Consider the following 12,064-nt stretch of genomic DNA (forward strand, 5'->3'; position numbering starts at 1 on the left):
GAAAAATTTCTTCCCATCAGATTCCTTTTTCTAACTTAAGTGGAATCAGCACCAGCAGCAATATCTTGTATCTGTTCAGAGGTTTTCATGTTTAGACTTTAGACATCGGAGTGCATTTTGGATTAGGCTTATACCGTGTGCAACTTGTACCAACCTGACCTTTGCCTAGACTTAAGCTTGAACTTAATAAATCTAAACACTGTGTATACAAGGTACATCTGTTTACATAAGTATATAAAACTGTTCTCAGTGGTACAGTATTCTACAAGGGAGGAAACATGACTTCAAGTCCACAATGTTCATCTTTACCTTATGATGGTTTATATGATTATCCTGTAATCATAAAGTTAGGAATTTTGTATTGCACAATGACTGCACTCACACAACCTGTGTGTTTTCTGCCAATCCAATGTGCTTTTTTTTTTAAGAAAATAAATAGAAATTTTATTAAGAAAAAAAATATGAACATGATACTGGCTTAAATCCAACTTCAAAGACCATTTCTTGGTTCAGTGTTTGTAAAGATAAACGAGTTCCTTAAAAAAAAAAGATACATGAGTCCCTTAATCCCTCCATATTGAAGAATGAAAATCTCATCCACACAGAAAAGAAAGAAAAAAAATGCAAACCCATACCTTTTTTGCTTGCTGCATGGTGTCAGGTGGAGGCACAGCCAGATACCGTGGAAGGTGAGCTTGGAACCATGGGTGTTGACGGATTTCAGGAATTGTCATCCTCTTCATTGGATCAACCACAAGCATCCTTGGGATCAAATCCCTGGCTCCAGCTGATAAATGACTTGGAAGAGTATATATGCCACCCTGAGAGATGAGATGGTAGGGCATTTACTAAAGAATCATAATAGTACAAAGAGAAGATACCTAGCAAGTGAAGAGAGTACCACCTTCATTTAGATACAAAGATCAGCAAATGGCATGATGGATGCACTAGAAAGATACAGTAGTAACAGGGATCGCTTTTATTAGGAGATCTCTAATAGGGAAACAGAATGACACATGCAATCAAATGAAGGGGCTTATGATGGGCTAGGCATCTGGGTTAACCCAAACTGACACTGTAGGTTCTTGGAAAGACTTGTATATAACCTATTCTTTTTTACATAAGAATAAATCTGCTATTGAGTAAACAGTGAAAAATTAGAAACAAAATGATCTATAGAGCACATGCATAAGATCAAGACTGAAAATTTAACATTGGATTAAGGAAGATTTGGATCTAAAGGAGGAATTAGACTTTTTCTTTGTTAATGGTCAACTTTATTGATGCAAGGTGTCAACTAGCAGGTTGGTACGGTCTCCTGCTGGTCGTAGCGGAGACTTGGGATTGAATCCCGCCTACACCTTGGTTTGGGGGATGGGCTACCCCCCGTTGTATAGCCCTTCAAAAGAAATAAAAGAAGGTCAACTTTGTTGATCATTATAAGAAAATTATGTACAATATGGTTTGATACATCTCTAGGGCTGGTAACCACCTGCCCTTCTCCTAGGGAGGAATTAGATTTGTCAACTCCAGATCCAGATTCTGTTTTTTTTTTTTGATAAACAGTTTGCTGATGACATAATCTTGTTCTTGGGTGCCTCCTTGAACAACATCACAAACACTAAAAGGATAATTGAATGCTTTGAAATGGTCACAGGTTTGAGGGTCAACTTCTACAAAAGTTCTATGGTTCCTCTGAATTCAGTGGAAGTGGAACTCTTGGAGAGCTTCAAATCTTTATTGGGGTGTAAAGTGGAGAGCCCTCCTATCTCATACCTTGGGATGCCTCTTGGAGGGAATCCAAAGTCTCTCAATTTCTGGAAACGAGTGGTGGAAAAATGTGAGAAGAAACTTTCAGCTTGGAAGAAATGCTATCTCTCAAAAGGGGGGAAGACTTACTCTCTTGAAGGCCTCCTTAGCAAATTTGCCGGTCTACTTCCTTTCAACTTTCCAGATTCCAAACAAAATCAGGAATCAGATTGAGAGGATTCAAAGGAACTTTCTTTGGGAAGGAGGTGGGGATAAGAGGAGTCATTTAGTCAGTTGGAAACAAGTTTGTAAGCCTAAAGAAGAAGGATGCCTGGGAATTGGACACTTAAAAGAGAAAAATTCTTCTCTTTTAGGTAAATGGCTGTGGAGGTTCCCTAAAGAACCCAATGCTCTTTGGAGTGCTGTCATATCAACTAAATACGGATCAAATGCAAACGAGTGGGATAGCAATCTTCATTTGAACAGGATAAAATCCACAAATCCATGGAAAGGTATCATCTCCACCTATTCTTCTTTCTTTCCTTTCATAAGATATAAAGTAGGAAATGGCTCAAAAATAAAATTCTGGAAAGACCTTTGGTGGGGGGATTCTACCCTTGCTGCCTCCTTCCCTAGACTCTTTGCATCCTTTGGATGGTGAATTCAGCTATGTTTAAAGGACTTTCAGTCAATGTTCTTATCAGAGATATTCACCCCTTTCTGTTTCTCCCTCATCCCCAGCAAACATCCTTGAGGCATCCCGTATCCATCAGTGAAGGAGTGATAACCCTTAATTTTGATGGTTGTGCCTTAGGTAATCCGGGCCTTGCAGGTATCGGTGGTACAGTTAGGGACGAAAGGGGCAATATTTGCTGGAATTTTAGTGGTCCAATCGGCTGGGCTGACTCCACAAAGGCTGAAGTAATGGCTGCTCTCACCGAAATCAGAATAATAAAGAAATTGGGAATTCAGAATTTGATCATTGCAGGTGAATCAGCAAATACGATAAAATGGTTAAGAGACAAAGAGGGGGGCCCTTGGAGACTATCATTATCTGACTGAAGCTTGGGATTCTTTGGATGGTTTGAATGTTAATTTAGTTTGGATTCCTAGGGAACACAATCATACTGCAGATGGCCTAGCTAAATTTGGTGTGTATTTTTGTATAGCGACAAGCTTCCTCCTTTGTAACTTATAGGGGTTCCCCCCTGCTTTGTATATCTCCCCTTGATCCCCCTCCTTTTTTTCTTCTTAATAAATTCTGGTTAAATTTTCTCAAAAAGAAGCCACCATTTCTGCTGCCTTCCAGACCAAACAGTTGAGAACACCCTAAACCTTCAACTCAGGACACCCCTAAGAGATTCAGAAATTTCTGAATTAGTATCTTTAATTCAGACCCTTAAAGAAGCTTACATCTCCCCCTCTAAGTCTGACACCTGAATCTGGACCCTGCACCCCAATGGCGATTTTTCTTCTAAGTCTATGTTCAAGGCTTTGATTACTGATAACCATCATCCCCCCTTTCCTTTTAAAAAGATCTGGTGCAGCCACATCCCCTCAAGAGTTTGCTTCTTTGTCTGGGAAGCTTGCCTCCAGAAAGTTAACACTTGTGATCTCTTGCAAAAAAAGATTTTGGGAAGACTATCTATTTCCCCTCATGTTTGTATTTTATGCCTCAGTGAAGGAGAATCAGCAGATCACATCTTCCTTCATTGCAATTTCACCCAAAAGATTTGGTTCCATTTTCTGAAAATGGCAGGCGACAGTTGGACTATACCAAAGGATGTCACCTTCTACATCAGTGGCAAGGAACAGGGTTAAGTAAGAGGGGTAAAACTTACTGGCAATCAGCGTTACATGTAGTGCTGTGGGGTGTTTGGGACGAAAGAAACAAAAGGCTTTTTGACAACAAACTAAAGTCCCTGGAGGAGTTAATTTCAGACATTTCATACCTTTGTAAATTTTGGACGGTGAATTCAGATCTGTTCAAAGGAGTCTCAGTCAGTGACCTCAATAGAGATGTGTTCCCCTTTCTATTTCTCCCTCACCTCCATCAACCACCCTTGAGAATTCCTGATCCCATCAGTGAAGGGGTGATGATCTTAAACTTTGATGGCAGTGCTCTAGGTAATCCCGGATTAGCTGGTATTGGAGGAACTTTAAGGGATGAAAGGGGAAACATCTGTTGGACTTTCAGTGGCCCAATTGGTGTGGCAGATTCCACAAAGACTGAAGTTATGGCCGCCCTCACAGGAATCAGAAAAATAAAAAATTTGGGAATTCAAAATGTAACCATTGCAGGTGATTCAGCCAATACTATAAAATGGTTAAGAGACAAAGAAGGAGAGCCTTGGAGATTAAGTCACTATCTTGATGAGGCCAGGGACTATTTGGACTTCCTAAATGTAAAGTTAGTTTGGATTCCAAGGGAATACAATCATACAGCAGATGGCTTAACTAAATGTGGAGTGTTCTTAGAGCATCTTTATAGCGACAAGCTTCCTCCTTTGTAATTTACAGGGGTTCTTCCCCTGCTTTGTACATCTTCCAATGCCCCCCTTTTTTTATTAATGAATCTTGGTTAACTTTTCTCAAAAAAAAAGGGGAAAATTAAATTAAAAGAGAACAAGGAAAACAGGATACAGCCTCCAACTCCAGATTCTGTTTTTGGGTGCCTTTTAGCATAATGAGAAGCAGGTCATGGAAAGAAAAAGCCTGAATATTAAGCATTTTAGAAGAATTTGAAATAGCAGCACAGGACTAGTACATTTATTAATTTTCAAATTTTCAATCAGCAACAATAATCAGAATTTATTATCATGTCAAGAAAACCCAGTCCTAAGATAATGGGATGGGGAATCAGTAAAAACCAAGCAAACAAAGTCTGAAATATACCAAAGCTAACATCTAACTCCACCTAAAAACACCTTCAGCCCTCTTTTTTCCCCTTTAATCCAATGTTACAGATTCACCAACAGGCCTGGAGCCCATAAATTAGCTATTCTCTAGACACCATAGTCCCTGCTAAAGGATCAACAAGGCTATTTACAGATCTGAAAATACAAGTAAACAAGCAATTCATGTTGGATAGCAATGCCTTTGCTTCACTGAACTCTGATTATATGTCTAAGAGTCCAGGGGCTATTAGGGCAGAGCTGAAGGCTGCTTTTGCAGGTCTCAAAAGGGCTAAAGATTTGAGGAGAGAGCATGGAAGCAGATATATGAGATCAGATAAGCTAAAGAGATAATAAAGGAATCGGGAGCAGTCATATAATGAACACCTAACTCTACTAACAGTCTTGCAGATGGGCTGGCGAAACAGGGGGTAACAAAGAACTTGATGTATCGGGGAATTGTACAACTATGGGGGACTTGTACTTGATACTGAACCTCCCATGGATGGTTAGTTGAGGTTGACAATCCCTCCACTCCTATGTACATTAACTTTTCCCAATTAATAATTTTTTTCATTGTTACTGATGAAAAAAAAAAGGAGTCCAGGGGACATCATTTCTTTTTTTTTTTTTTTTAAGGATAAATTGCAGATTAGTACCCTATACTTTGGGGTTAATCTCACTTTAGTACCCGAACTTTAAAACGTGCCAATTCAGTATCTGAACTTCCGAAAACTGCCAGTTTAATCCAAAATTGTTAACGGACCTTAGATGGCATGTGAAAGACAAAGAAACCCTTCGAATTTTGAATAGACATGAGAAGCATAACTTTGAATAATTATTAATAATATAAATATTAATAAATAAATAATTAAAATAATAATTAATAATTGTCACACAAGTTTAACGCTCACATCATCACATGAACTTGTCAATATGTGTCTCAACTTTATTGGATACACCACAATGGCCACAGCAGACTGGACTCCACACATGCATGATCCAAATGCGGCATGTCACTGATATTTGTCGTGGGTTTATTTTAAATATCTCAATAAAGTTATAAATTCTGGAAATAAACATTTGTCGAAGACAATATAGTTACTGCACAAGAATCAGAGAAATCTTACAGTAAAGAACAAGAACCAGAGAAGAAAAGAAATGCTAGTATGTCATCGCTGATTATAGAAAGTGAGCATTATTTGTAGTTTCTATTTTTCTTCTTTTTATAGAAATTGTTTTCTTTTTACAATTTGCTGTATATTTTTAATCATTCGGATGGTGAATCTAAATTTGGGTTTGTTAGACCTCTTTGTGGGGTTCAATTTTGATCTTTTCCATGAAATCTGAATATAGGGTTTCTATTTTTCTTCTTTTATCCATTTTCTTTTATGAATAATAATAAGTTTATTGATTCAGAAACAACTTTAGAGTGAGTTCATACATCATCCCAACGAGAGGCACGAGCTGCAGCCCCTCTTTGAGTCTTACAAGTAAACTAGGAAAGAAAAACAATAATCACAACTGAGCCCAAAATAATTTTTCCCTATTTACCCCTTGCTTAGCTAACACATCTGACAAAGTATTTGCTGATCTCCCCACCCACTGTACAGTGACCAACATATTCCTTGTCAACCAACTAAATTTCTTCATTTCATTCTTGTATCGCCACATAGCTTCTTCAGAATTTTTTAACCAACCCACCACCACTTTGGAATCCCCCTCGATTATTAGGTATTGTACCCCCAGCTGGTTTGCAAATTGCACCCCTTGTACAGCAGCTAAGAGTTCTGCCCTGATGGAGTTCCCAATTCCCAAGGGACCTGAGTAGAGCAACAAAATCTCTCCCTTCTCATTTCTCAAAGCACCCCCACTCCGGATAATCCTGGATTACCCATGCTGCTTCCATCAAAGTTCAACTTTATTGAGCCTTCGGGTGGAGGAGACCAGCTTGTAATTGATTTGTCCTTTAAAGATGAGCACCTTGCTACTGCTGACCAATTTCTCCAAAGGTCATTAAAGGAGAATTGATGGAAGATTTCCAAAGTCTTCAGCCAATGTATTGCCCTGTTTAACACACAATCTTTCAAATCTTGGTTGTTCCTTTCCTTGTCTTGAAAAATTCTGAGATTCCTTTCTTCCCAAAGAGTCCAAGTCAAAGCAGCATGAGCACATCTCCACATAATTCTCCCTATTTTTGTAGGCCAATAAAAGGTAGAATGGTTGAAGAGCATGTGAACTTCTGCTGGTAGACTCCAACTACCCCCAAACAACGAAAGTAGCCAAGCCCAAAGGTCTGCAGAAAAGGGACAAGATACTAGTAGATGGTAACAATCCTCACCGTGAGCTCTACAGAGGATACACCAATTAGGAGAAATACAGAGGAAAGGTCTTCTCTTTTGTAGGTTGTCTAAAGTGTTTACTTTCCCATGGAATACTTCCCAACAAAAAGCCAGAATTTTTGGGGGGACTGGCCTGCACCAAATTTCTTTAGACGGAAAGGGTTGGTGAGAAGAAAGTTGAGAGATGGACTTGAAGAAAAAAGCACAAGAGAAGGTTCCAATGGGTCTAGGAGTCCAAACTCTCTTATCTGGCTTGGAGGGATCCAAACAAACCTGATTAAGACAACCGAGCAAAATAGAAAGAGACTCAATTTCAGCATCCCTAAGTCCTCTACAAAACCCAAAATCCCAAGTAGGATCTAAGGGTGTTCCCAAAGGTGAAACAAATTTTGAGACCACCTCTTTTTTGTACAAAGAAATAGAAAAAAGCGAAGGGAACAAGTCCTTTAACGGTGAGTCTCCTACCCAAATATCCTCCCAAAAAAGAACAGAGTTGCCAGAACAAACTTCATACCTGATAAAATTGAGGAATTGAGGAAGGGTGTTGTGAATAGCCTTCCACGGTGCTGCTAAGTTAGCTTGCCTCGATACACCAGCATCCCATCCGTTCTCTGACCTCCCATGAATGCTTCCCACCACCTCATGCCACAATCTCTCTCTTTCCAAAGGCCATCTCCACAACCATTTCCCTAACAGAGCTTGATTCTTTCTAATTACCCTCCCAATTCCCAGGCCCCCCTCTTCTTTACTTCTGCACACAATTTCCCAATTAACCAAGTGATCCTTTTTTTCTTGTCCTGGCTCCCATAAGAAGTCTCTCATCAACTTCTCCAGTTTCCTGGCTTCCCTAACTGGTATCCTAAAGACAGACAAATAATAGATTGGTAAGTTAGCCAAGGTAGCTCTTATTAGGGTAATTCTCCCTCCTAAAGAGATATAGTTCCTCTTCCATGAGGCTAATCTTTTCTCAAACTTTTCTATCACTGGGGTCCAAAATCTACTCTCCCTAGGATTTGCCCCTAAAGGAAGCCCTAAATATGACATAGGCCAAGCAGAGGTGGAACACTCAAGACACTCCGCAATAGCCTCGACCTCCCCTACCTCCAAATTTATACCTGCTATGCAGCTCTTTTCCAGATTTATTCTCAAATTAGAGACACTTTCAAATCCTTTTATTATCTCCTTTAGGTTTGCTACCTTTTCACTAATACCTCATTCACAAAAAATCATTAGGTCATCTGCAAACTGAAGGTGGGTGACGGGGACTTGGTGTCTCCCTATTCTCCAACCCCTAATGGCATCTTCGCTGTCAGCCTTAGTAATGATCCTACTAATCACATCAGCTACTAAGGTAAAAAGGAAGGGTGAAAGTGGATCCCCTTGCATGACACCCCTGCAAGCTGGAAAAAAGTCTCTCACCGTACCATTTACCAGAATAGAGTAGTGACAAGTACTGATACACCCAAAGATCCAACTACACCACTTGTCCCCAAGTCCACAGTTTTGCATAACCTCCAATAGAAACTTCCAGTCCACCAAATCATAGGCCTTTTCTAGATCCAATTTACAAATGAATCCTCTCTTACTAGACCTTTTCATTTCCTCCACACACTCATTCGCAATTAATATCTGATCTGTTATTTGTCGCCCTTGAATGAAAGCCCCCTGGGTTTCAGTAATGATGGTAGGGAGGATTGTTTTGATTCTCAATGAGAGCACTTTAGCCAGAATTTTATAGATGCTTGTCACCAGACTAATAGGCCTATAATCTTTTGGGTGGTTGGCATCATTCTTCTTAGGTATCAAGGCCAAAAAGGTGGTATTAATTCCAGGGCTTATAGTGTGATTGTCTGCAAATTCCTTAAAGACTTCAGCTAGATCCTCTTTCAACACCTCCCAACAGTCTTGATAAAAACCCATTGTAAAGCCATCTGGACCCGGAGCCTTGGATCTATCCATTATAAAGACAACTTTCTTAATCTCTTCTTCCTCGAAATCCCTTTCCAGCCACCTTGCCACTCCTTCAATTCTTGGCCAATCCACCCTTTCCATGACTATCCTCTCTCTCAAAGGCCTTCTATAAATCGATTTGAAGTGGTCCACAAATTTTCTGGCTATGTCCTCCTGGTTGGTAAACACCTCCTCTCCTATCTCGAGCTTGGTCACAAAATTCTTTCTTCGTCTCCCATTTGCCAAATCATTGAAGAATCTAGTGTTCCCATCGCCTTCCTTAATCCACTTGTGTCTAGATTTTTGTCTCCAACTGATTTCTTCCCTCAATAACACCTCTTCCAAATCCTTTTTTAATTGTCTCCTTAACACTCTGTCCTCCTCGGTCAGCCCATTGTGAGATTCCTTTACATCCAAGTTCTCTATTCGAGAGATTAGGCCCAATTTTTGCTCCTCAATTCTACCAAACTGATCTCTATTCCACTCTTTTATTTTGGCTCTCAACCTTTTTAATTTCTTGTGGAACTTGATCCCCTTCCATCTTACCCCTCTCTCCTCCTCACCCCACCACTCCTTCACTTTTTTCACAAAATCTGGATGGGTAAGCCACATATTTTCAAATCTAAAAGGTTTGGGTCCTATAGGAAAAGACTCAGTACCTATTTGGATAGGACAGTGATCGGAGGTGACCCTGGGTAACACCCTAGCAACCAAGTTTTCCAAACTATTCTCCCAGGCAAGGTTAAAAAGGAATCTATCCAACTTCGAGCACAAAGGGGTTTCCTGAAGGTTGGACCAAGTGTAACTGGCTTGCAACAGAGGTATTTCCTTCAGATCACAATCCTCAATAAAACCATTAAATTTCCTCATGCTTATTGAGATTACCTTTTGGGGATTACTGGTTTCATTAGAGAATCTAATGACGTTAAAATCCCCACCCAGACACCAAGGACCATCCCATAGCCCCTTGATTGCATATAGTTCCTCCCACATCTCATTCCTCTCTCTATAGGAATTAGGGCCATAAACATTGGTTAAAATCCATACACACCCATTCTCTACATTCTTGCACTTAATGGAAACTGAGAATCTGCCTATCAATTCTTCCACTACTTCCACCACATCCTCCTTCCACAGTGTTACAATCCCCCCCGAGGCTCCCCAAGAAGGAGCCAAGCTCCAACCTAAACCTCTAGACCTCCAAAAACTCCTCACCCATCTCCCATCTAATTCCATCAATTTGAATTCTTGTAACAACACAATATCAGGTTTTTCCCTTCGGAGTAGGTCTTTGATCACCCTTCTCTTCCTTGCACTCCCTAACCCTCTTACATTCCAGCTAATAATTTTCATCGAGACAAAGTAGCAAAAGAACCCAATAAGAGGCCATATTCTCCTTATTTTAGGCCCTTCCTCCTATCCCCTCTACCATTGAATTCTAAATCCCCCTCAATGTCTAAAATTAGCCTTTCCACTTCAGATCTTTTTTTCTTATTTGTTCCTTTCCCCCCCCATCCTAATACAGCAATCATCCTCTTTCTTTTCTCCATCCTTTCCAGCCAATGTCTGAGGAAGAATTTTACCTTGCTCACACTTATTTTGGCTACAACATCTTTCTCCAAGTCCTTCCTTTTTATTTTGTTCCTCCATCATTGTACAGATCAACTCCCAAATTCTGTCCGCCTCCCCCTTACTACTTCCTTCCAACACCCTCTCTCCTCCTTCCACTATCACCCTCTTTCTTACATCAGAACCTCCAGGATGGGAAGCTGGGATATCTGTTACATGCAGAGCAAACAAGTCAGTACCTAAAACAGAATTGACACCCATACCTGATAGAACGGGGGTAGGACTAGAATCACTGGAAATGACTTGCTGACAGGCGACAACTGGTTTTAAAGCCTTTCCCCTTTTTGGACAAGGTTGTGAAGTAGACATGGTGAAAGAATCACTTCCTGACGACCTACCCACTTGGAAGACCTTTCTCTGTGTTTCCGACACTGGAATACCCGCATCCATCCTCACAGCCGATTCTTGTCCCTCTCCACCAACATCTTGTAGTTCATTAGACTTAGGGTCAGCTCCCTCGACGAATGGAGGAGGAGTTTTCACAGCTTTAGAACCATTTTCTTCACCATTTCTAGCCTTCTCGCCACCTGCCTCTTCAGTCTCTTCCTCTAGAAACAACAGCTCTGTATGCAAACTTTCTGTTTCAAAAAAATCATTGTTGCTTTTCAGAGACAGACTTCCCAGACTTAGCGTTTCGTCTCTATCAGAATCGTCATTGCTGTTTTGTTCACTCAACCAGTCTTCAATCCCTGTTCTGTTCTCATCACTAGGCTTGAGGTATCTCGGGTTGTGCCTATCTGGTGAGAGACGGTTCGTCAGGTTGGATGGGACCCATTGTAGAGAGCCTCGCGACTGCGAATCTGGAGATTTTTTTGTGCCTGAACTATTCGAACGAGAGGAGGGGTTTGGGGTAGAAGAAGATAGACACTTAATTTCGTCTATAGCTCGTCCCTCCTCCCAGTCACGTGCTTACTTAAAGTACCCCTCGGCCCATCTATCTTGTAATGGACCTTGGGCTGAAGCCTATGGGAGCCCACCTTTACAGCCTTTATTTGAGATGCCTTCTCCGGCCCTTCATCAAGTGGATCCACTCGATTGGGCCCTTCATTTCGTCCCACGTGACCACTTAAAAGGTCACGCCCCCCTGATTTAATGGTCGAACCAGCAACCTTCCCTGTTTGAGGTTGCTTGTTCAGCCCTCTCCCTTTCGAAATTAGTGAATTTTTGTTTGTTTCCCCTGACACCACCTGCGCAAATGATCTGCCATTTGTCATAATTTTTTCTTGCTTTCTCCAGGTTTGACCTTCCAACTGCCCCATAACTTTTTGGCTTCCCAGAATTTGTTGGCCCTTTTTAGTGAAACATCCCTTCCCATTTGAATTAACCACTCTCACAAGTCCACGTAGTGCTTCTTCTTCCTCCTTCTCCCCTCCAACCATACGAGCCTCCTTCCACAGCACTGCTTCTATGGAGGAAGCTAACCATACAAAGACAAAGCTCCCCTCTGTTTGTACCTCTACCTTTCATGGAATGTCTTCTGGCTTCACACCACTTAGCAGG

At 40.8% G+C, this 12,064-nt stretch overlaps 1 protein-coding gene across 3 annotated transcripts in view; it reads right to left on the bottom strand.

Moving 5' to 3' along the window:
* Positions 1-12,064, bottom strand: part of LOC104599671 (SNF1-related protein kinase catalytic subunit alpha KIN10) — a 41,844-nt gene that overhangs the window by 4,082 nt on the left and 25,698 nt on the right. For all 3 annotated transcript variants that reach the window (XM_010262295.3, XM_010262296.3, XM_088891538.1), the window contains one exon: positions 636-821. In XM_010262295.3, the coding sequence (XP_010260597.1) occupies positions 636-821 (186 nt within the window). The remainder of the gene's footprint in view (positions 1-635; positions 822-12,064) is intronic.

Source organism: Nelumbo nucifera, chromosome 7 (genome assembly GCF_055504915.1).
Source record: "Nelumbo nucifera cultivar China Antique chromosome 7, China Antique-T2T, whole genome shotgun sequence".
NCBI classification, from domain to species: domain Eukaryota; kingdom Viridiplantae; phylum Streptophyta; class Magnoliopsida; order Proteales; family Nelumbonaceae; genus Nelumbo; species Nelumbo nucifera.